The sequence below is a fragment of the Ranitomeya variabilis genome, chromosome 6, assembly GCF_051348905.1.
Source record: "Ranitomeya variabilis isolate aRanVar5 chromosome 6, aRanVar5.hap1, whole genome shotgun sequence".
In the NCBI taxonomy this organism is placed as follows: Eukaryota; Metazoa; Chordata; class Amphibia; order Anura; family Dendrobatidae; genus Ranitomeya; species Ranitomeya variabilis.
This window is the reverse complement of record NC_135237.1, coordinates 333519764-333546771: the sequence shown is the minus strand read 5'-3', so window position 1 is coordinate 333546771 and position 27008 is coordinate 333519764. Positions and strand designations below refer to the sequence as shown.

General features: G+C 41.4%; 1 protein-coding gene across 1 annotated transcript in view; it reads left to right on the top strand.

The window, feature by feature from the left end:
• F13A1 (coagulation factor XIII A chain) overlaps positions 1 to 27008 on the top strand; it is a 482528-nt gene that overhangs the window by 173359 nt on the left and 282161 nt on the right. The window contains exons 5-6 of the mRNA XM_077269818.1: positions 9241 to 9359; positions 19693 to 19800. Of these exons, the coding sequence (XP_077125933.1) occupies positions 9241 to 9359; positions 19693 to 19800 (227 nt within the window). The remainder of the gene's footprint in view (positions 1 to 9240; positions 9360 to 19692; positions 19801 to 27008) is intronic.

Sequence of the window (27008 nt, the reverse complement as noted above, 5' to 3'; positions counted from 1 at the left end):
GGAGACGACGACCCTGGAGACGACGACGACATGGGAGACCGAGAAGCAGAAGAACAAGAGGCTGCAGAACAAAGAGCAGAAGAACATTAAGCATAACACTAAATATCAGAGCAAAAGATATTATCTAAATTATAAGCAGAAGAAGACTAAGCAGTGTATGGGGGTGAGTCCGTTCCTCCTCGTGGTGCCCCTGGATAAAGCCTGATGCTGCAGGCCAAACTGAATGCGGACAAATGTAACTCTTTTGTGACAGGCAGAACGGAAGGTGTAATCTTCAAACTTTTATAGATAACAACTACGGGAATGCCTGTTACAAATAAGAATATGATGAAGAAGTTGAATACGAAGAAGATAATAGTTAAATAAAAAGAATATGAACAATGTAAGAAAAAAAATAATAGGTAGAAGATGAAGAAGAAGATGAATAAGGTGAAGAAGTTGATGTCAAAGAAGCTGATGATGAGGATAATGAAGAAGAAAGTGTGGGAGAAGTAAAAAAGAAGGTGAAGGGTGTGGAAGTAGTGAAACATCAATATCTGACAAAATTTAAAAAAAAATAACATAGTCAAAATCTTTCTAACGCCGAACATCATAAAAAAAAAACAAAATCCTGCTATTCTATTTGATTGGGCTAAACCTCTGTGCCTTTAATGTCTCCGCCACCTCCCCCAATACATCCTACATTATTCATAGTTGTTTTCCTTCATGTAGAATTAACCTACAAGGAAAGAAAGGGTTTATTTTAATTCCGATATTTTCGTCCCATTGACTTGCATTGGGATCGGGTATCGGTATCGGATTAGATCCGATACTTTGAAGGTATCGGCCGATACTTTCCGATACCGATACTTTCCGATATCGGAAGGTATCGCTCAACACTACTTCTTTCTAACTTCCTCTCTAACCCCCAGTTTTACCAGATTGTGAGGAGTGTCCTAATACATAGCACCCTTAGCTCCCCCTGGAGGCCAGACTGTGAAGTGTATTGATGTCTGTGATACCTGGTCAGGTGAACTCCTTCAGTGCCATCAGATGTACCATAGCCCCCCTTAGCGGCGGAGCATCAGTACTGCAACGACCAGGACTCTGGGGCGCTGCAACTGCACCCTTCAATAAATTCATTGTGAGGTGCAGTTTGTAAAATGTAATCACTTATGGGGGTTCTGCTGTACTGGAACCTCAGGGGCTCTGCCAATGTGACATGCCACCCGAAAACCATAACAGCAAAATCCTCACTATAATATGGTGCTCCTTCCCTTCTGAGATTTCCACTTTGCTGGAAAAGTATTTTATGATTCCATGTAGGGTATTTACACATTCAGGAGAGATTGCACAGCGAAGTGTAAGGTCCATTTTTTCCTATTACTCTTTATAAAAATTAAGAATTTGGGGCTAAAACAACATTTTATGGGGAACAATTTAATTATTTTATCTTCACCACCCATTGGTATAAAATTCTGTGCGGCCCATGAGGTGTCAACATGCTCAATGCAACACTAGGTGAATTCCTTGAGAAGTGTAGTTTGTAACATAGGGTCACTTATGGAGCAATTCTGCTGTTCTGGCACCTCAGGGGCTCTACCAATGTGACATGGCAGCCTCATCCATTCCAGGAAAATATGAACTCCAATATGGCGCTCCTTCCCTTTTGAGTTTTGCACTGTGCCTCAAAAGCATTTTTTGACCAGATGTGGTGTATTGACATACTCAAGAGTAATTGAGTAACAAATTGCACTCTTCATTGTCTCCTATTCTACCTTTTCAAATTGAAAACATGGGGATAAAGCAACATTTTAGTGGGAAAAATGGTAATTTTCCATTGACTCTGATCTGTGAATCGCCTGAGGGTTAAAAATGCTCAGTACCACTGTAGATAAATTCACAAGAGCTGCAGTTTTCAAAATGGGGTCACTTGTGGGGGTTTCTGCTCTTTTTCCATGTCAGAGGCTCTTCAAATGTGAAAAAAAAGCCAACCAAAAACAGTATATGTCGGGAGCCTAGAAAACTACAAGACCTAAACAACAAGGATCCCTAAAATATAACTTTTATTAAACAGCAATAAAAAACTCTTTTCATAGACAGTCAGAAAATAATAAAAGGCAGCAAGTTGTGTACCTAAAGGGTCCTAAGAAGCAACTACGCTTAGTGCTACCTAACAGTGGGGGTAGGCACCCTAATTTGCTGCAGTAGGTACCCCCACTCAATGTCGACTTGCCCTCAAAAAATCCCTAGGATTCCCTAGTTACGGAACCCTAAAAGAACACTAGAAAAACCCTGTAGGAAGAACACTACCTAGCAGTGGGGGTAGGCGCCCTAATGTGAAGCGGTAGATGCCCCCACTCCACGTTGACTGACCCTAAGGACCCTACACAGTCCCTAAATAAGGAAGAAAAGAAAAAATAAAGAAGTGTCCCAACACACCCAGACACCAAAAATTCAAATAGCGTAAAAAAACAAAAACAGAAAAAAATGAAAAGATCAAACAATGTCTCGACTCTTATACAGAAAAATTCTTTTTAGACATTAGGCATCCGAAATGAAACAGGATATGCCCTCATAAACGCAAAAAAATCTGACAATAGGTAGGTGAATGAGATGTAATAATATCAATATTGTCCAAGATGTAACAAATATTCAGTTTCCTGAGTGAAGGAGTATAAGAATAGCAAATGTCTCAATAATATAGGAATATCACTCTAATGATAGTGAAATACTAGAAATAGCAGTTGGAATATCCACTCCTAAAAAAACAAGGAAACAAAAATCGGATGGAACCAGCACTTAATCAGTATATAATATTAATTACAATCAGCAGGTGCTCATGACATATCTATAGAGTAGTAGATAATACTAATACTGCTCAAAATGCACATTACATAAGAATATGTCCAGTACGTCCCTCAAGCCTGGGGCCCCCAGAGAGGCAATGTTTCCTATGTAGGGACACAATCATCCCCATCACCATAAAGATAATACCACAACATTGATACTCATCTGCAGGCTTGTAGGAAAACTTTAGGCAACGCTGAAAAAGTTCAGATATCACATCGAGCGCTGGACATCCATCTCCCCAAACAATACCCGACGCGTTTCCCCCCCATTGATATAACGGGGGTTCATCAGGGGTTATGTGGCTGCAAAAAAGATAAACGCTGTGGTGGACTCACCCTATGTTCACTTATAAATACACGTGGAGACATGGAGCTCGCTGAGTCAAGGCGGTCCCCGGAAATGACATAATCGGCATCATCACGAGCGCCGTATCCACATGTGGAGCGCAAGATGCATTCCACTCTGGGAAAACAAAAATGGCGACAGGCGCATGCGCAGTCCAGAATGGCATGCAGGAATGCAAAAGAACGCCAAGTAGGGGCCGCCCCCGAAAATAATCAAACACAGGGGAAGCGCCAACAAGTAGCGCGTGCACATATATACACAGGAAGATACAAGATGAAAGACTGCACATATCCATATTACCACACATATTAGCAAAGCCAGATGATCACATAGAAATGATAAAATATAATCCACAACCATGAACCAGATAAATACCCACAGCAAAATAAATTAAATGAACAATAAAGAAAAAGTAAACAAGAAAAGAGAAATGGAAAATAATAATGCATCTCATAAGTGAGATAAAAAATAATAAATACTGTATTAATATACATGGCTATAGCTCAGATGGCACAGAGCCTGACAGATGGCTAAATAAAGCTAGTGAAGGTCAATTGTTCATTGAGGCCCACGGGGCTCATGGACCTCAATAGATAGATCCATCTTATTTTGCACTGTATTATTTTTTTATCCCAATCACCTTGTCTCACTGAGGGGAGAATGACCTCAATAACTCTGAAATTTAATGAACCTGGGTCACCTCCATGTTCGTTGATGACATGTCGCGCGATTGGTGTATCTCTGCCGTGTCGGATATCACCAAGGTGTTCACTGATCCGAACCCGAAGTTCACGTTTGGTTTTACCCACATAATCCTTGGGGCAAGAACATGTACAGAGATACACAACGCCTACAGTTCTGCAGTTAGCAAACTGTCTCATGGAGAATGTCCTGTTTGTGGACGAACTTCTAAAGGTACTGGAGACACATATATGCTTGCAAAAGGAACAATGTCCGCACTTGAATGTACCAGTGGACCAATTGTCCAACCAGGTACCCTGTTTTTTCGGAGACACAAAATGACTCTGGACAATACTATCCCTGATTGACCTTCCCCTTCTGTATGTGATCGATGGATGTGAGGAAATGAATCCGCCTATATCCGGATCAGATCTCAATATCTGCCAATGCCTCCTGAAGATGTCAAACACTCTCCTAGACTGATCATCAAAAGTACCAATCAGGCGTGTGATGGATGTTGAATCAGTCTCGGTCTTTGGTAGCAGGAGTGATGTCCTATTCATATCTAAGGCAGTATCATAGGCGGAGGCAATCACATCATCGGGGTATCCCCTGTCCCTAAAGCGATATTTGAGTTCAGTTGATTTAGTCCTGAAATCGCTCAGGGATGAGCAGTTCCTGCGTAAACGGAGGAACTGTCTTTTAGGGATACCGCATTTCAACGGAAACGGGTGATGGCTCTCCCATCTCAAAAGGCTATTCGTAGCCGTTGGTTTGCGATAGATAGACGTACCCAGGGAGCCATCACTCAGTCTCTTGATGGAGACATCCAGAAAGGTGACGCTGTCTCCACCTATTTCAAAGGTAAAGAACAGACCTTTCAATGTGGTATTCAAATACTGCAGGAAGTCAGTAAATGAGGCAGCATCACCCCTCCACAGGACCAGGATGTCATCAATATATCTACCCCAGAAAATAATCCTGGGGCACCAAGTTTCATCCTCATCCCTAAAAACAAAAATATCCTCCCACCAGCCCAGGAGCAGATTAGCATAAGTGGGGGCACAAGGGCTCCCCATTGCTGTGCCCCTGAGCTGGTGGTAGCATTTCCCGTTGAAAAGAAAATAATTACGTTGAAGTACGAAGCCGAGAAGCTCAATCAGAAAAGCATTATGTGGTGCGAAGTGGGTGCCTCTACTACTCAGAAAATGTTTTATAGCCCTCAGGCTATCCTGATGGTGGATACTGCTATAAAGTGCATCCACATCAATGGAGGCAATTATAGTATCTGGTTCCACCACAATACCCTCCAGTTTGGTCAGGAGGTCACTTGTGTCCCTGATGTATGAGGGTAAAGCAGTCACAAAGGACCTAAGTAACTTATCCAAATAAATGCTTGAATTCTGAGAGAGGGCATCCACCCCAGACACTATAGGGCGTCCTTTTAAGGGATTAGTACCCTTATGCACCTTAGGAAGTGCGTAGAAGGTTGCCACAGTTGGAAACTTGGGTAACAAAAAATTGTACTCACTGTTTGAAATAAGTCTAGATTCAACAGCCCGAGTCAGGATGCCTCTCAGTTCTGAAACATAGCTCACAGTGGGGTCGTTTCTAAGAATCTGGTATGATAACTGATCTGACAGGATAGAATTACACATATCCACATATTGCAAGTGGTCCAGAATGACAATGTTTCCGCCTTTATCAGACAGCTTGATAACAATCACATTGTTATTCTTGAGATCATTGAGCGATTTCCTCTCGGCCACTGTCAAGTTAGGGTGAGTAGGGTCCAAGCCAGGAGTGATATTATTAATCTCATCAGTAACTAGTTTCTGGAAGATCTCAATGCTCCCGTAATCACTTGGCGGAGGCATCCGTTTACTGATTGGCTTCAGGTCTGAGAACGGGCCCTCACCAGCTTTTGCCAGGTATTTGTTTCCTTGTTTTTTTAGGAGTGGATATTCCAACTGCTATTTCTAGTATTTCACTATCATTAGAGTGATATTCCTATATTATTGAGACATTTGCTATTCTTATACTCCTTCACTCAGGAAACTGAATATTTGTTACATCTTGGACAATATTGATATTATTACATCTCATTCACCTACCTATTGTCAGATTTGTTTGCGTTTATGAGGGCATATCCTGTTTCATTTCGGATGCCTAATGTCTAAAAAGAATTTTTCTGTATAAGAGTCGAGACATTGTTTGATCTTTTAATTTTTTTCTGTTTTTGTTTTTTTATGCTATTTGAATTTTTGGTGTCTGGGTGTGTTGGGACACTTCTTTATTTTTTCTTTTCTTCATTATTTAGGGACTGTGTAGGGTCCTTAGGGTCAGTCGACGTGGAGTGGGGGGGGGTCTACCGCTTCACATTAGGGTGCCTACCCCCACTGCTAGGTAGTGTTCTTCCTACAGGGTTTTTCTAGTGTTCTTTTAGGGTTCCGTAACTAGGGAATCCTAGGGATTTTTTGAGGGCAAGTCGACGTTGAGTGGGGGCACCTACCGCAGCAAATTAGGGTGCCTACCCCCACTGTTAGGTAGCACTAAGCGTAGTTGCTTCTTACGACCCTTTAGGTACACAACTTGTTGCCTTTTATTATTTTCTGACTGTCTATGAAAAGAGTTTTTTATTGCTGTTTAATAAAAGTTATATTTTAGGGATCCTTGTTCTTTAGGTCTTGTAGTTGCTCTTCAAATGTGACATGGCATCTGCAATCTATGTCTGTCAAAATGGCGCTCCAGAACTCAATTGACGCTCCTTCCCTTCCAACCCTCGCCATGTGCCCAAACAGTAGTTTTCCACCACACATAAGATATCTGTGTACTCAGGAGAAATCACAAACAAATTGTTTCCCGTTACCCTTGTGAAAAAAGAAAAATTTGTGGCTGAAACAACATTTTTGCAAGAAAAATTATTTTTTTCATTTTCACGGTTCAATGTTATAAAATTCTGTGAAGCATCTGTGGTTTCAAGGTCCTCAACACACCTCTAAATAAGTTACTTGTTGGCTGTAGCTTCCTAGATGCGGTCCCTTATGGGAGGTTTCCACTGCCTTGGCACATCAGGGGCTTTGCAAATGCGACATGGAGGCCACTATCTATTCCTCCCAATTTTGCGATCCAAAAGTCAAATGGTGCTACTTCCCTTCCAAATTCTTCCGTGCGCCCAAACTCAGGAGAAACTGCAGAAAAAATTGCATGGTCTACTTCCTCCTGTTATCCTTTTGAAAGTGCACAATTTGGTGCTAATGTAATATGTTTGTGGGAAAAAGTAACATTTACATTTTTTACTTCCTCATTGAATGTGGTTTTGAGTAGATATGAGCGAATTTGATCGGGTCCGTTCTTATTCGGCAAGCTAATGCTGTAGATATAGTATATCTTGACTTCAGCAAAACATTTGACAACGTATCTCACACAATCCTTATTGATAAAAATGACTAAGTATAGAATGGACAAGGCAACTGTAAGGTGGATTCATAACTGGCTTAGTGATTGGACCCAAAGAGTGGTCATAAATGGCTGCACATCCAGTTGGAAGAATGTCTCAAGTGGGGTACCACAGGGCTCTGTCCTGGGCCCTGTATTGTTCAACATCTTTATCAATTATTTAGATGAAGGAATTGAGGGTAAACTGATTAAATTTGCTGATGACCCAAAGCTATGAGGGATAGCTAATACTAAAGAAGAGAGAGAGGATTCAAAAAGATATAAATAAACTGGAGCAGTGGGCAGCAACTAATAGAATTGTTCTTAATAGAGAAAAATGCAAAGTACTACATCCAGGCAATAAAAATGAAAAAAGCATATAAAGAATGGGAGGAATATGGCTAAGCAACAGCACATGTGAAAAAGACTTGGGTATACTAATAGATCACAGACTGAACATGAGTAAACAGCTTGATGCAGCAGCAAATAAAGGCAAATGCAATTCAAACCATGTCCTATAAAGAACAGTTACAGGATTTGGGACTGCTTAGCTTCCAAAAAAGAAGCCTGAGAGGAGACTTAAGAGCTGTCTACAAATATCTCAAGGGCTGTCACATTGAAGAAGGTTTATCTTCATTCTCATTTGCACAAGCAAAGACTAAAAGCAATGGGATGAAACTGAATGGCAGGAGACACAGATTAGATATTAGAAAAAACTTTTTGACAGTTAGGGTGATCAATAAGTGGAACAGGCTGCCATGACAGGTGGTGAGTTCTCCTTCAATGGAAGCCTTCAAACATAGGCTGGACAGACATCTGTCTGGGATGATTTAGTGAATCCTGCTTTGAGCAGGGGGTTGGACAAGATGACACAGGAGGTTCCTTTCAACTGTACCATTCTATGATTCTATGATTTTATGAATTGTGGGAGAAGGGCCTTGGTGAGAGATGTAAAGAAAAAACCCAAGATCACTGTGGCTGAGTTCCACAGATGCAATAGGGAGATGGGAGAAAGTTCCACAAGGTCAACTATCACTGAAGCCCTCCACCAGTCGGGCCTTTATGGAAGAGTGGCCCAAAGGAAGCCTCTCCTCAGTGCAAGACATATGAAAGCCTGCATAGAGTTTGCTAGAAACACATGAAGGACTCCCACAAAACCAGGCACTGCTCATCACTTGCCCAATACAATCCCAACAGTGAAACATGGTGGTGGCAGTATCATGCTATGGGGGTGTTTTTCAGCTGCAGGGACAGAACGACTGGTTGTCATTGAAGGAAACATGAATGCGGCCAAGTACATAGATATTCTGCATAAACACCTCTTCCAGAGTGCTCTGGACCTCAGACTTGGCCGAAGGTTCACCTTCCAACAAGACAATGACCCTAAGCACACAGCTAAAATAACAAAGGAGTGGATTCAGAACAACTCTGTGACCATTGTTGACTGGCCCAGCCAGAGCCCTGCACTAAACTCAATTGAGCATCTCTTGAGAGACCTGAACATGGCTGTCCACCAATGTTCACCATCCAACCTGACGGACTGGAGAGGATCTGCATGGAAGAATGGTAGAGGATCCCCAAATCCAGGTGTGAAAAACTTGTTGCATCATTCCCAAGACGACTAATGGCTGTACTAGCTCAAAAGGGTGATGCTACTAAAGGGTTTAAATACTTATGACCATGTGATATTTCAGTTTTTCTTTCATTTCTGTTTTTTTCAGTCAAGATGGGGTGCAGAGTGTACATTAATGAGAAAAAAATGAACTTTTTTGAATTTACCAAATGGCTGCAATAAAACAAAGAGTGAAAAATGGAAAGGGGTATGAATATTTTCTGTACCCACTGTATATAAACAAACAATTACATTATCTCTGTTAAATTCATCAGTACATACAGATTTTGAAAAAAATTGTTTCAAAGTTCTCAACATTTCTACTACTACAGATGATGCTGTTTACTTGGATGATGAGAAAGAGATTGAAGAATATGTCATGAATGATGTTGGTGTAATTTTTCATGGAGAAGTTAACAATATAAAGACAAGAAGCTGGGAATATGGACAGGTGAGAATATCTTTGCAATGTAATATTTGAAAACATCTATTTATAAAGGTTGGGGTTGCCATATAGAAATAAAATATTGCAAATAAACTTAGAATGGTATAATAAACAGAAGTCATCCTCACCAATCCTCTGCAACTTCTGTTCCTATGCTGCTGGTTCCTGCCGTATTCTATTCCTTGATCAAGTTTCAACTCACAGGAAATAGTACGAAATGCTCTGGGCCAATCACTGGCTGAGGTATATCATTGCTGCAGCTAGTAATTGGCTGAGCTGGCATTTCCAATCATTTACTGGGTGCTTAAACAGGATCAAGGAATAGAGAACAGGAGTGAGGGTGCCAGTAAATTCAATATCTCTTGTTATTTTGTTAAAATTATACTGTGCTCTCTTCCCCGAGCATTTCTTCAGCAGGACAACTGACTTATGTAGGCAATGTGTCCTTTAGGATCCTAATTTATTAGCTAGTGTGAAGAGTGAATAGAAAGACCATCTATTGCTTTGGTGGACCAAGAAAACCCATTCATAACATGAGCAGTCATTTGATTTTCTTTGGAATTGTGGAAGGCTTAATTTTCTCTGCCATGGTGATACAAAAGAGTTGAACATTTGGTGGGTTCCCTATAGATTATAGATAACTCCGAGTGGTCTAAAGTCCCCCAAACACATTAGATAGCTGTTGGCTAAATGATCTCTTGAACAGCTATCTTCCACTGTATCCTTCAAACACAGGAGTACTAGGCTCGGCCGAGCTCTCCAGTGTTCTCTATGAGAGGACTGCTTACAGACTCCTCAGACAACAGCTTAGCCCACAAATATCAAAAAAATCCAACATGCTGGATCCCTCTCTCCAAAACATCATGTTTGGAGGAAAATTGACCTTGCCAATGTTGGCAGGTTCAGCAACCTTTAGACCTTTAGTTTAATCTGTATGCAAGCCATAAAGTCCCAATCCAGTGTTCTTTTTTCTTTCACTATTTGTTAGATAAGAGCAAATTATGCTCAGTGTATATATTACAATACTTATCGATCGCTGTCTTCTGCCATTTCCAGCATAACCCATTTCTAGCATATTCTAGCATTTAGGTGTGGACCGGAAGTCTTTTTCTTATCGTAAGCCTATGAGAATCATAATGAGGCTCACATAGACTTAAATAAAGGAAGGAAGTATCAGTCTGTAGTATTAGCCAGCAAGTCAGAGCTGCGCTCACATGATGCAGGAGAAGATCAGAGCAGTGCCAGAAATGCCTAAAAACATTGACCGGTAAGTATTTTAATGCTCAGATGCTCGTTTTGAGTAGCGAGCATAATGGAAGTCAATGTGAAATCCGAGAATTTTGTCTACAGATCCTACAAGGAAATCTGGGGAAGACAGTGAAAATGTTGAAATGGATGGAAAAAGTGCCGAACGGAAGAACAACAGCATGCATGAAGCATATCTGATTCCCAGATCGCTGCTAAGAACAATGGTGTCACATTTTTAATTCACTTTAAGGAGTGAAAATAAAGCATTCAAAATCGACTAGAAAGTGGAGTTTACAAGAAATAATGTTAAGAAACACTTTTTCCTCTATAATGCCTTTAATATAAGGAAAAATGTAAACAGGATTTTAAGAAAAATTAGCCAGGTATTACCCCTTAACCACCGGAGCTTTTTTCGTTTTTTCATTTTCGTTTTTCGCTCCCCTTCTTTCCAGAGCCACAATTTTTTTATTTTTCTGTCAATATGGCAATGTGAGGGCTTATTTTTTGTGGGAGGAATTGTACTTTTGAACTATACCATTGGTTTTACCATGTCATGAAAGAGAAAATGGGAAAAAATTTCAAGTGCGATGAAACTGCGTAGCATTTCTTGAAAAAGGAGTCACTGAGACCCTGAAACGTGTTGAATAAACCCCCATTACTACCTTACATAGTTACATAGTTATTAAGGTTGAAGGAAGACTTTAACTCCATCTAGTTCAACCCATAGCCTAACCTAACATGCCCTAACATGTTGATCCAGGGGAAGGCAAAAAAAACCCATGTGGCAAAGAGTAAGCTCCACATTGGGGAAAAAAATTCCTTCCCGACTCCACATACGGCAATCAGACTAGGTCTTGAAATTATATTGTTGAGGCAGTGCAGAAAATATCCACTTCTTATACACTACATGCACTGTGAGCTGTGAGGTCTTATATAGACAGGTGTGTGCCTTTCCAAATCAAGTCCTATCAGTTTAATTAAACATAGCTGGACTCCAATGAAGGAGTAGAACCATTTCAAGGAGGATCTCAAGGAAATGGACAGCATGTGACTTAAATATGAGCGTTCAGTTTTTCTTTTTTTATTAGATTTGCAAATATTTCTACGGTTCTGTTTTTTTCAGTTAAGATTGGGTGCAGAGCGTACAAATAATGTGAAAAAAATTAACTTTTTTGAATTTACCAAATGGCTGCTATGAAACAAAGAGTAAAAAACTTAAAGGGGTCTGAATACTTTCTAAACCCACTGCGACCAAAACGTTTGCATTTTTTTAAAGCTGTGATTACTTCTGTCTGGTTGTTATCATGCCATTTTCCTGGTGATGAATTGAAAGTGCATGAAGTTGTAATCATGTAAGACCTTAATTTTAACCAAAATGCTTTAGAATATACAATTGGGGAAATAAGTATTTGATCCCTTGCTGATTTTGTAAGTTTGCCCACTGACAAAGACATGAACAATCTATAATTTTAAGGGTTAATTTTAACATTGCGAGAGATTATATGAAAAAAAAATCACATTGTATAAATTACATAAAATTATTTGTATTTTGCAGTGGGAAATAAGTATTTGATCCCTCTGGCAAACAAAGCTGTCAGAAGTTTTTTGTAGTTGATGATGAGGCTTTTTCACATGTCATGAGGAATTTTGATCCACTCCTCTTTGCATATCATCTCTAAATCATTAAGATTTTGAGGCTGTTGCCTGGCAACTCGGAGCTTCAAATCACTCCATAAGTTTTCTATGGGATTAAGGTCTGGAGATTGGCTGGGCCATCTTATTGTGCTTCTTTTTGAGCCACTCCGTTGTTGCCTTAGCTGTGTGCCTTGGGTAATTGTCTTGCTGGAAGACCCAGTTATGACCTATTTTTAATGTCCTGGCGGAGGGAAGGATGTTGTCACCCAAGATTTAACGACACATGACTCCATCCATTCTCCCATTGATGAGGTGAAGTAGTCCTGTACCCTTAGCAGAGAAACACCCCCAAAACATAATGTTTTTATCTCTGTGCTTGACAGGTGGGACAGTGTTCTTTGGGTCATAGGCAGCATTTTTATTCCTCCAAACACGACGAGTTGAGTTAATATCAATGACCTGAATCTTTGTCTCATCTGACCACAGCACCTTCTCCCAATCACTCACAGAATTATCCAGGTGTTCAATTGCAAATTTCAGAAGGGCGTGCACCTGTGCCTTCTTGAGCAGGGGCACTTGGGGGCACTGCAGGATTTTAAATCTTTATGGTGTAATGTGTTACCAATGGTTTTCTTGGTTATTGTGGTCCCAGATATCCTGTGATCATTAACAAGTTCCTTGTGTAGTTTTAGGCTGATCTCTCACCTTCTTCATGATCAAGGATACCCCACGAGGTGAGATTTTGCATGGTGCCCCAGATCAATGTTAATTGACAGTCATTTTGTATTTCTTCCATTTTCTTACTGTTGCACCATTTTTCTCCTCACCCAGCGTCTTACCTTATGGTTTTCCAGCACATTCCAGCTTTGTGCAGGTCTATGATCTTGTCCCTGACATCCTTAGAAAGCTTTTTGGTCTTGCCCATGTGTAAAGGTTAGAGTCTGACTGATTAATTGAGTCTGTGGACAGGAGCCTTTTATAAAGGTGACTATTTATGACAGCTGTCTTTAATGCAGGTAATGAGTTGATTAGGAGCATCTAACTGGTCTGTAGGAGCCAGAACTCTTAATGGTTGGTAGGGGATCAAATACTTATTTCTTAACACAAAATGCAAATAAATGTATACAATTTATACAATGTGATTTTCTGGATTTTATTTTTGATATTCTATCTCTCAATGTTAAATTACCCTACCCTTAAAATTATAGACTGTTCATGTCTTTGTCATTTTGTCATTTTGTAACATAACCTCTTGCTTTGATTACTGCACAAACACCAAAGGGCATTGAAGTCACTAAGGTATTCAAGACATCCTCAGGGATCTTGCTCCATTCCATTTCCAAATCTGCAAACAGTTCATCTTTATTGCTATGGGTACAGGCCCCAATTCGTCACCCTAAAGGCCCCGTCTCACTTAGCGATTTACCAACGATCACGACCAGCGATACGACCTGGCCGTGATCGTTGGTAAGTCGCTGTGTGGTTGCTGGGGAGCTGTCACACAGACAGCTCTCCCCAGCGACCAACGATCAGGGGAACGACTTCGGCATCGTTGAAACTGTCTTCAACGATGCCGAAGTCCCCCTGCAGCACCCGGGTAACCAGGGTAAACATCGGGTTACTAAGCGCAGGGCCGCGCTTAGTAACCCGATGTTTACCCTGGTTACCAAAAAAAACAAACAGTACATACTCGCCTTTCGGTGTCCAGGTCCCTTGCCGTCTGCTTCCTGCTCTCACTGAGCCGCCGTACTGTGAGAGCAGAGCGCAGCGGTGACGTCACTGCTGTGCTCTCACTTCTCACTGTACGGCCGGCAGTCAGTGAGAGCAGGAAGCAGACGGCAAGGGACCTGACGGACATCAGAAGGCGAGTATGTATTGTTTTTTTTTTTTTACATTTACGCTGGTAACCAGGGTAAACATCGGGTTACTAAGCGCGGCCCTGCGCTTAGTAACCCGATGTTTACCCTGGTTACCAGTGAAGACATCGCTGGATCGGTGTCACACACACCGATTCAGCAATGTCAGCGGGGCCTCAACGACCAAAAAAAGGTCCAGGCCATTCCGACACGACCAGCGATCTCGCAGCAGGGGCCTGATCGCTGGTACGTGTCACACATAGCGAGATCGCTATGGAGGTCGCTGTTGCGTCACAAAACTTGTGACTCAGCAGCGATCTCGCTAGCGATCTCGCTATGTGAGACGGGGCCTTAACTCAACCAAAAAGTGCTCATAAGGATTTAAATCAGGTTATTGGCTTGACCATTGCAATAGGCGAACATTTTTCTTTACTATTTTTGACTAAATTGGATGTGTGCTTAGGATCATTGTCTTGCTTGGATTTCCTTCTGCTGCCTACTTTGGTTTTACCATATGGCAGCATTACATTCTGCAGTATATCCTTGTACATGGTATCATTCATATTTCCATAGATTTTCAGTGCAGAGGGCCAATAGGCAGATGTAGAAAAGCAGCCGCCAAACCATGACATTGCCACCACCTGTCATGCACAGTGTGGGAAGGCTCAGTCTGAGTCAAAACGCTGCCGTGATGGGCCATTACACCAAAGCACCTCTATTTTTCACTTTAATGGTGTGCTGCCTCCATTTTTTGAATTTCTAGATATAGATATAGATATATATACACACTGTTCTTTATATTTACAGCTAAGGGGCTATTATAGTAGGTATTGGCTAAACTTAAATCCGCAATCTAATGGGCGTCACTCTCTTTACTGGGCCTACCACTGTTGTATTTCCTCTAGGCGCCTCAACACGACACACAGGCCCTAATGGAGGTCACCGGTATTTCCCACTAGGCCGCAAGTCCTGGATTGGTGAATTACTTGGTTCACAATACGCTCATCACACTACCATTTTTGTTCCCTGAAGCACAGCCCCGGCCCACACTCTTTACCATTTGTATACGCTGGAAGTAATGGATCACACAAACGACCTCTGTAGCCGGGTCTCCCTCTAACTATAACAGAATAAAGTAGAACTTTGTAGCATTATAGCATGCAAACATGAAAAATATGAAATTTGAATTGCATTACTGCTTTAGAAAAAAATGAAATATTGAGAATACATAGTGCATAAATTGGCCCATTCAGGTGTACCTGGCAGCCCCAAGAAGGCGATTCTCGTAGCTGGGATCTATCCTGTGGGGACTCCTCTATTAGGCTGATAGCCTACATTTATATGGAAAGGTAGGATCCTGCTATAATTAAATCCACCTCTGGCTGAGGGGTGGAGTGCTCAGTCAGATAGCCTATGTATACAAATATCAAAAGAGTGACTATCACTTCCAAACAGAAATCGGGTATGAACAGATGCTTACTAAGAGTAGCAATCTCCATAAATAAGTAACAAAGATAAAGTAGCACCCTGTAGCACAGTGTTCCCCAACTCCAGCCCTCAAGAGACAACAACAGATCATGTTTTCATGATTTCCTTATTATTACACAGGCAATAGGATTCTTTGTTGTCCAGCTTATGCAAGTATTACCTGTGTAATACTAAGAAAATCCTGAAAACATGACCTGTTGTGGCTCTTGAGGGCCGGAGCTGGGGAACACTGCTGTAGCGCTATAGCATGCAAACATGAAAAATATGAAATTTGAATTGTATTATTACTCTGGAAAAAGTGAAAAATTGAGAATGCTTAGCGCATAAATTGGCCTATTCATGTGTACACGGCAGCCTCAATAAGGCAATTCACGTTGCTGGGACCTATTCTGTGAGGACTGCTCTCTTGGGCTGGTAGCCTTTATTTACATGGGAAGGTAGGATCCTGCTACTATAATTAAAACTCCCTCTTAGCCCTGATTCGGCTCTGGATTCTTGTCTCTGGCTTTGGTTCAGCCCACTCATCTCGGGTGTTTCAACTCTAGTCACCCGGATCTGGCCACTCGGTCCCTCACTCGCATCCGGTCACTTGTTCCTCCACTCAGATCACGCTACTCAGTACTTCACTCTCAATGGCGGCTATAAGCCAACTTCGCTGCGCCACATGTATTTCCTGTGTCAGGTTTTGGTGCCGACTCCTCCAGTTCCTTTCCTTCCAGGGCTTTTTATAATTTCTAAGTGCGCCACAGCTGCTCCCTGACCAGGTGTCCCTCAAGGGACATGTTCTTCAATCAGCTACTCTGTTAGGTATTGACTGTTTGCGTCTTCTCCCTTGTTAATCTCCTTAAATGCGCTTTTATGATTTTTCTATGCCATGCATGCCAGGTACAGGTGCTTCTCACAAAATTAGATTATCATCAAAAAGTTAATTTATTTCATTTTTTCAATACAAAAAATGAAATTCATATATTATATAGAGTCATTACAAACAGAGTTATCTATTTCAAGTGTTTATTTCTGTTAATGTTCATGATTATGGCTTACAGTTAATGAAAACCGAAAAGTCATTATCTCAGTAAATTAGAATAGTTAGCAAAAACCACCTGCAAAGGCTTCCTAAGTGTTTAAAAAGGTCCCTTAGTCTGTTTAAGCAGGCTTCACAATCATGGGGAAGACTGCTGACTGGACAGATGTCCAGAAGGCAGTCATTGACACACTCCACAAGGAGGGTAAGCCACAAGAAGTGGACTGCTGCTGTCATTATTTGAAGATCCACCACACACTTACAGTACATATCCAGGATATGAGCTACAAGTGTCACATTCCTTGTGTCAAGCCACTCATGACCAATAGACAATACCAGAAGCATCTTACCTGGGCAAAGGAGAAAAAGAACTGGACTATTGCTTAGTGATCCAAGGTGTTGTTTTCAGATGAAAGTAAATTTTGCATTTAATTTGGAAATCAAGGTCCCAGAGTCTGGAGGAAGAGTGTAGATGCACACAATGCAAGCTGATTGAGGACTAGTGTGAAGTTTTCACAATCAGTGATGGTTTGGGGAGCCATGTCATCTGCTGGTGCAGTTCCACTGTGTTTTATCAGGACCAATGTCAGCTCAGCCATCTACCAGGAAATTTTAGAGCACTTCATGCTTCCCTCTGCCCACAAGCTTTTTGGAGATGGAAATTTTGTTCTCCAGCAGAACTTGGCACCTGTCTACACTGCCAAAAGTACCAATACCTGGTTTAAAAACAACAGTGTCTCTGTGCTTGATTGTCCAGCAAACTCGCCTGACCTTAACCCCATAGAGAATATATGATGTATTGTCAAGAAGATGAGAGACACCAGACCTCACAATGCAGACAAGCTGAAGGCTGCTATCAAAGCAACCTGGGCTTCCATAATACCTCAGCAGTGCCACAGGCTGATCGCCTCCATACCACGCCACATTGATGCAGTAATTGATGCAAAAGGAGCCCCAACCAAGTATTGAGTGCATTTACTGAACATACATTTCAGTAGGCCAACATTTCGGATTTTAAAATAATTTTTCAAGCTGGTGTTATAAAGTATTCTAATTTACTGAGATAATTTTGGTCTCTTGCGGAGATGACTATCCTGGATATCGTAGGTAAAAAATTGAAGCTAACACCAGAGTCTGTTCTTTTAAACCTACCCATTTGCCCCAATCTACCTCGCCGCTCCTCTTCCTTAGCCTACAGCATCATAGCGGCTGCTAAGCTACTGGTGCCGACACTCTGGAAATCAACAAAAATACCCACACTCTCACAACTATTATCCAAAATTGACCAACTTTACAGATTAGCTGAATTAGCAGCCTCCGTGAACCATACGATCCCATCATTCAAAGAAACATGGCTCCCTTGGGCCCTCTATAGATCTAACAAACATCTGATGTCTGAAGACATACCTTAAATAAGGCTGACTGCAGAACAAGGTGCTACCCCCCCTCCCCATCTTTATCCCTGAATTCTGATCCCTTCTTTTCTACCTCCTTTTCTTCTCTAAATTCTTTCTCCTTTAATTGTGCTGTTTTTATCTTTCGACGACCAGCATTATTAGACGGAACATAATTAATGTCTGATTGCAGGAACACCTTCCTACCTCTTAATCTAAAAGAAGTTTTTTGTATCCTCCAATTGACAACTACTCATCATTCATATAATACAATTGTCTTACCTACATATAATCTGAGTGACCTCAAAGCTCTATGTTTGTCCTAAGAGCTTTTACTCGAAGTTTATCTAATGTCGTTCTATTAACTGTTCTCTTTTTTGTATTTTATACATGTTTGTACATCTGTTCTTTAATGAAAATCAATAAAAAGAACATTGAAAAAAAAAAAAAAAAAAAAAGATAATGACTTCTGGGTTTTCATTGATTGTAAGCCATAATCATCAACAAAAATAGAAATAAACATTTGAAATAGATCACTCCGTTTGTAATGACTCTATTTGATATAGGAGTTTCACTTTTAGTATTGAAGAACTGAAATAAGTTAACTTTTTGATGATACTCAAATTTTGTGAGAAGCACCTGTACATTTAAAAACAAAATCCTGAAACACCATCAATATTAAAATGAATATACCGTAATTATCATTGAATCAGTTCATAATATACTATGTACACTCACCGGCCACTTTATTAGGTACACCTGTCCAACTTCTTGTTAACACTTAATTTCTAATCAGCCAATCACATGGCGGCAACTCAGTGCATTTAGGCATGTAGACATGGTCAAGACAATCTCCTGCAGTTCAAACCGAGCATCAGTATGGGGAAGAAAGGTGATTTGAGTGCCTTTGAACGTGGCATGGTTGTTGGTGCCAGAAGGGCTGGTCTGAGTATTTCAGAAACTGCTGATCTACTGGGATTTTCACGCAAAACCATCTCTAGGGTTTACAGAGAATGGTCCGAAAAAGAAAAAAAATCCAGTGAGCGGCAGTTCTGTGGGCGGAAATGCCTTGTTGATGCCAGAGGTCAGAGGAGAATGGGCAGACTGGTTCGAGCTGATAGAAAGGCAACAGTGACTCAAATCGCCACCCGTTACAACCAAGGTAGGCCTAAGAGCATCTCTGAATGCACAGTGTGTCGAACTTTGAGGCAGATGGGCTACAGCAGCAGAAGACCACACCGGGTACCACTCCTTTCAGCTAAGAACAGGAAACTGAGGCTACAATTTGTACAAGCTCATCGAAATTGGACAGTAGAAGATTGGAAAAACGTTGCTTGGTCTGATGAGTCTCGATTTCTGCTGCGACATTCGGATGGTAGGGTCAGAATTTGGCGTAAACAACATGAAAGCATGGATCCATCCTGCCTTGTATGGAGCATCTTTGGGATGTGCAGCCGACAAATCTGCGGCAACTGTGTGATGCCATCATGTCAATATGGACCAAAATCTCTGAGGAATGCTTCCAGCACCTTGTTGAATCTATGCCACGAAGAATTGAGGCAGTTCTGAAGGCAAAAGGGGGTCCAACCCGTTACTAGCATGGTGTACCTAATAAAGTGGCCGGTGAGTGTATATTACTGTAGTTGAGAACTGTACGTGACCATTAGCGACCACTTCTTTTCATGTAATTACAGTTTGAAGAGGAGATACTTGATGCTTGCCTGTTTTTAATGGACAAAGCTCAACTTGATCTTTCCGGAAGAGGAAATCCTATAAAGATCAGCCGAATTGGATCTGCAGTGGTATGTGCTTTAATTTTTTTGTTACAAAAGTTCAGACTGTTATTATTTCTATATTGATTTCTTTACAATATCTTTTCAGCTGATGTTTTCGAAAATATTTTGATAATGTAATTAAATAGCTTTCTAAAATGGCTGTAATACATTTTAATTTGTTTCCTTTGGTGAAGAAATCCACTTTGTAGTTATCTCCTCCCTGTCTGTGATTCTTTGGGCCCCTGCGCCTGCCTTCGATCTTTGAATGATAGGTCACTGCTGAGATTTTAAAGAGAGGAGGCAGGTCTTTCAAAGGCTGGAGACAGATATAGGGGCAGGGGAATCACAGGCAGGGATGAGAAGACCCAGTGTACAGTTCAGCCCGTGTGCACCAAAATCTAATTAGTAGAAAACTTCAAATGTGTTACATACAACAGTGGCGCATATGGATTAATGGATTCACTGTACCACAGGGCCAGGACTACCTAGGAAGGGGCATAGCTAAATGGCAATGGTTTTCTGGTGTTCACTGGAGCTCTAGATGATGGAGACAGGTTGGCCTACAGGCAGCTTCCAGGTACCACTCCTAGGCAGCTCCCAGTACTGTTGCTGCTGACCCCAGGGGTCAGGTTCTCTGACATGGACTAGGGCTATGTTCAGACACACTGGTCCATGATACTGAATCAGGGACTGGCTGCACACAGACCGGGGGACAATGTTCAGGCACAGGATGCACTAGGACCAGGGGACTTCAGGAACATGATTGGCTGCACCAGGACCAGGGAACTTCGGATTCAGGACTAGCTGAATCAGGACCAGGAGATGGAGTTCAGGACCTATCTGCACCAGGACCAGGGATTCTAGTTCAGGACACTGGCCGCATAGGGACCGGGGATCCATGATCAGGATGCTGGCTGCATCGGTACCAGAGATTCGGGTTCATGACACTGGTTGCATAAGGCCCAGGGATTCGGTCTCAGGACACTGACCGCATAGGGACTATGAATTCGGGTTTAAGAAACTGGCCACGCCAGGACAAGGGAACCTCACTACTGAACTGATATAAGACCCCACTGCCTAATGATTAAATTATTTGCTTGGCGATTCCGGTTCACTGACATGGACTAGGGCTCCATTCAGACACATTGGTATACGATACTGAATCAGGGACTGGCTGCATATTGACCGGGGACAATGTTAAGCTGCTGGCTGCACTGGGACCAGGGGACTTCAGGATTGGGACTGGCCGCACCACAACCAGGGAGCTTCAGATTCAGAACTGGCTGCAGCAGAACCAGGGGACAATGATCAGGCACCAACCCCACAAGGACCTGGAGACAGGGTTCAGTACACTGGCTGCACCACGACCAGGGATTCAGGTTTGGGACACTGGCCGCACAGGGACCAGGGTTATGGGTTCATGACACTGGCCCCACCAGGACCAGGGAACCTTAGAATGGTACTGTTAGAACACCACACTACCTAATGATTAAACTTATATGGCTGGTGACTCCCTAAGGTAGAGGGAGTCTTAAATACAGGATGACTCCCAGCAATTGGCTGAGTGGAAAATAATTATATTAAATGCCTCTCAGCAACAGGCTGAAGGCATTTACTATATGTGTGTGCTGCCCCTTGAAGAGCAGGGTAGTGCCAGCACTAGGTGTGCCGCCGTCACTCAGTACAGGAAGCAGTGAGCAGGGAATACTGGCCAAAGGACCGGGGAGGTGAGCAAGCTGGCGTCCCTGAATGGAGGGAGAAGGGGACACCATGTAGGGACGCCAGCCATAGCGTTACAAAATGGTGCTTACTAAAGAACCTTTAAGTGGAATTTTTTCGCCAGCAGTGTCTATTTAATCCGTGATAGAGAAAGTAACTAAGTGCACCACTAAATACCACAGGGATCAACCAAACAAATACCATAGAAATGTCAAGGAAGAAAGAGAAAAATTAGTATGCATAGACATTTAGGATCACCTAATACATTTTTATTATCATTGAAACACTCAAAAACATGAGTAAAAGCATTTAAAAATACCAATGACTGAACAAATCCTAGTAAAGGTATGTAATAATATACCAATCACCATTCCTCATCTACCCCACAATAAGTCAACAGGACTGTAAATATTATAATGTGAAAAGATGCTGAGCACAGACACACCTGGCCATCAGTCAATGTACATTGTTGAATAAAAAACAGATAAGACATATAGTACAGTCCTATGGATAAGGCAAAATTAGAGATGTGGATGAGCCCCACATGTACTGCCACCTGCCTTGTGGCTTCCTCAGGGGTAGAAACCCTGGGGTACTCTGACTGATGGCCAGGTGTGTCTACGCGCAGCATCTTTCACATTAATTACTGTATATTATTTCTAGAGGACAAATTCCTTGTTTCTATTCAATATGTGATAGCTGAAAACACTGACTCCCTAACCTTTCACAACCCATGCCATAGTGTGTACAAATCCTTGTATTATTTCACTACCAGTGGAGGGTTTTGTGTAGGATTTGCTTTTGGTCCATATATATTTTCAATCATGGATCCATTCTATATTTGATTGCCTGCAGTGGTATTTATGATTATATGCTATTTATTGACTGTGGCATTTCATCATTTCTACTTATATTTACAGTCCTGTTGACTTATTGTGGGGCAGATGAGGTGGTGATTGGTATATTATCACATACCTTTGCTAGAATATTTTCCTTTAACAGTTTTTTTTTTAATCATGTTTTTGAGTGTTTCAATGTTAATACAAATCTATTAGTTGACCCCAAATGTCTATTCATACTACATTTTCTCTTTCTTATTACAGTATCTATTTAATATGTAAAACAGCGCCATTTTAGCAATGTCTTTATTTTCCATTACGTAATTGTGATGACAGGTTCTTTTTAAAATATAATAAATGTAAAATATGAGTCAACACTTTGAACTCTTGATCACATTCCCTAAAATATAAGTGAACAAATCTTACTGTGTGGCAAGGAGCATTATCCTGCTGGAAGAGGGGAATACCTTTGCCACGTGGGGGTTAGTTGGTCTGCATCAGTTTTAGGTAGGCAGTATGTTTCAAAAGTAACATCCCCAAGAATGCTAGGATCCAAGATTTCTCAGCAGAACATTGCCTAGACAATCTGCAAAATCTGTGCAGCTTCCAGTAGCCTCTATTTCTGCTACAGCCACTAGGTGGCGCAGCACCATTGTCGCAGGTGACTGGAATAGTCATGTTTTCTTCTGGGATTTTCTGGGGGTACTGTATCAGGAAGCTATGGGGTTATTTGGGGGTTTTAATAGTTCCTTTCTAAGAGTCCTGGGTGAGGCTGTCTGCTGTTTTAACCCTTGGGTCTCTGACTTCCACTGACAACCAATACGTTCTGCTTACCTGGCCTGTAGGTCTAGTCATTACTCTTGTGTTGTCCTCCTGATTTCTGACATTTTTTTTACCTCAGCTTCTATTTTAACAATCCGCTGGATTTCTGATTTTGTCCCTAACGGGAGCTCTTGGCATTGACACCGCATGCTGAAGCTTTTTGCCCTCAGCTTGCTTAAAGAGAACCTGTCACCCCCAAAATCGAAGGTGAGCTAAGCCCACCGGCATCAGGGGCTTATCTACAGCATTCTGGAAGGCTGTAGATAAGCCCCCGATGTATCCTGAAACATGAGAAAAAGAGGTTAGATTATACTCACCCAGGGGCGGTCCTGCTGTCACGGGCCTCCCATCTTCTTACGATGACGTCCTCTTCTGGTCTTCACACTGCGGCTCCGGCGCAGGCGTACTTTGTCTGTCCTGTTGAGGGCAGAGCAAAGTACTGCAGTGCACAGGCGCCGGTAAGGTCAGAGAGGCCTGGCGCCTGTGCACTACAGTACTTTGCTCTGCCCTCAACAGGGCAGACAAAGTACGCCTGCGCCAGAGCCACAGCGTGAAGACAAGAAGAGGATGTCATCGTAAGAAGATGGGAGGCCCCGGACCGCGACACCCATTGGACCCAGACCGCCCACCCAGGTGAGTATAATCTAACCTCTTTTTCTTATCTTTCAGGTTACATTGGGGGCTTATCTACAGCATTCCAGAATGCTGTAGATAAGCCCCTGATGCTGATGGGCTTAGCTCACCTTTGATTTTGGGGGTGACAGGTTCCCTTTAACCGGCCAGTTGCTTACTCTGTGGCCCCAGCCCAGGGGCCCCTGTGCAAGTCTGGATCCCTTTTCAGGGGTTAAAGGGTTTGTAGCCAGATCAACCCCTGGAATAAGGTAAACAGAGTGTCTTGCTCTGTCTGTGGAAACTCTATTAACAGGTGCCAGGCTTCCACGAAAAAAAACAGACAAGTTGGAACAACCTGTATGAACAATGCAACTGTGAAAGTATCATACAGGTTGCTCCAACTTGTCTGTCTAATGCATTTTTATACCACCTCTGCTCTACCACCCATTTGTCCAGTTCCGATGGTTTTGTGCCCATTTATAGGTTGTTTTAATGACAGAGAGCGGTCAGTATGGGTACTTTGAAAGTGTGTGGCTACACTTTGTCAGTGTCACTCAGATCCTTTCACCTGCTTAATTTTTTCTACATTCTACACTGCAACTATTCACTTGCTACGTAAGATATTCTTCCCCTTGACAAGTGTCATTGTAGCAAAATAATGAATGTTATTCCCTTCAATTGTCAATGGTTTTATTGTATAGCTGACAGGTATACATCCATTTGTGAAGTATTATTCTTTCATATTCCAAACTTTTTAGGTAATAAAGTAGCATAAAACTAAATTTGCTCTTACACCTTTGCTCTATTGTTGAAACATGAAACATTACTCCATTCTTTATGAGAAGTGCATTATTATGCTTTTAGTCTAGGGTGATGGAAAGTGGCGGGCCAATATCTAATGCTCAGCAATAAGTCATTTATAGTCATTGACTGAATAATAAAAGAGTATAATTGCCCATGGCATCAAAGATACAGCGAAGCCCTAGGGAAGGCATGCAACTTGACTTCAGACCTAATTGAGGGTAGCATCTTAACATTGTTTCAAACGTATGCAAAATGGTAGAATGTTATAGTAGTAGAGATGGTAAAATTATTAAACTAATTGGGGAGACTGACTGTCATAGAGGAATTTATAGAGATACGATACATGTGAGTATGGATGGCCCTACATTTTAGTATTGCAGGAATACACCTATAGCAGATCATTTGTTCAGTTTAACCATGGACAGTGGAAATGATTTTTATAAACTGAAGTATAGGATTAGTCCAACAAAAACAGACAAATCCAAATCGTCAACAGAAAAATGTAAATATGAAGACCCCCCCAAAAAATGTAGGACTGTGTACATGGGCCGATCTGTGAATAAACATTCATAAGAACACTCGTTTCCAATCATCGACCAGTGAAAGCATGATGCCGATTAGCTGATGGTGATGAACGAGTAAAACGCTTGTTCGGCAGTTGATTGAATTGAACAAGTAATGTGGTGCTAAATTCATGCATGTTGTACGGTGACAAAACAGTCATATTTACTGGCTAATAGATTGTGTTGGCTACAATGAAACATTGAAAAAATACCAATGGACTAGTATATACTGAAGTTGACTGACATTCATTTATTGGCTGAAATTGGTCTGTGTAAACGAGCCTTAAGAATACTTTTAGCCAGAGAAGTTGTGGAAGAGAAGGATCAGTCTGATTACATTTTAGTACTCAATTGTTTTGTTTTTTAGGAAAGATAAATGGCTTTATTCTTTCTCCCCATTGAAAACAGCCAACAGCTATGCATTGTACATAGGCACCTTAAAAGGGGGAATAACAGATAAACACACACAGCTACTGGAATATAACATGATCAGTATAGGATGTTACCAAATATATGCATAAAGATGTATTCCATAGCTAAATAATAGGAACAATAAGGACCCACTGAAATCAATATGAGAAACACCACAGGAAAAAAGTTCAGTGGAATAAGTCCAAAGAGAATTAGAAATATATATTACAAACAATGAGTTTATTAGTACAAAAGGTCAACTGACAAGCAACATGGCTAAAAAGTGACAGACAATGCCGCATATAAAAAGGCGGCAATGAACAGAATGGCAAACCCTAAATATTCAGTAGGTGCAAATATACAAATACATGAAAAATAATGGAAGACAATTCCAGCAACAAATGCAGAGATATCACAATCAAATAAACATACCCAGTGGTATACGGAGGGGATTCACGCTGTCTCCCGCCCTCCCATCTATATACCACTGGGTATGTTTATTTGATTGTGATATCTCTGCATTTGTTGCTGGAATTGTCTTCCATTATTTTTCATGTATTTGTATATTTGCACCTACTGAATGTTCAGGGATAGCCATGCTGTTCATTACCGCCTTTTTATATGCGGCATTGTCTGTCACTTTTTAGCCATGTTGCTTGTCAGTTGAACTTTTGTACTAATAAACTCATTGTTTGTAATATATATTTCTAATTCTCTTTGGACTTATTCCACTGAACTTTTTTCTGTGGTGTTTTACCTTAAAAGGGGAATCGGAACTAATATTAATTTTAATCCTAAATGTCTCTCTATTTATTTTAACAATATAATAGTTTTTCTAGTATGGTTTAATTACAAGTCCCTACCCTTCAACCTCTACTACAACTGCCTTATTTTTTTTTTTACCTATTTCTGTTCTGATGATGCTTTGTTTTAGAATCCTCAGTGCATTCTGGGATACTCAAACGGGATATCATCCATTGTGAGCTCTAAAGAGAAATGACAGCCAGCAAGAAAGTGCACTATCAGTGCGCATTGTGAAGAGATAACCCGAGCAGAGACCAATGCCGTCCCTTAAACAGACTTTACTTTGGGGGTGGGGCTGGCCTCTGCTCACCGTGTTCTCTCCTTACAATGCGCACTGACAGTGCGCTCTCTTACCTTCTTGTCACTTATTGTTAGAGCCAGCAAGGGAGCGCACTGTCACTGTGCACTGAAAGGAATATTGCACAGTAAGAAGGGATTTCTTCTTCCAGCTGCTGATAAGGAAGTCACTGATGATGCTTTGTTTCGCAATGTGAGACAAAGGCTATGGCAGTGACAGCAGCCTCTGCCCCCTGTTGATTTCTCGTTTGAATATTCCAGCAAGCACTGGAGATTCTCAAACAAAGCGTCATTAAATGGAAATAGATTAAACATATAAAAAAATAAATAAAGCAGTTAGATTAGAGAGGGAAGGGTAGGGTCT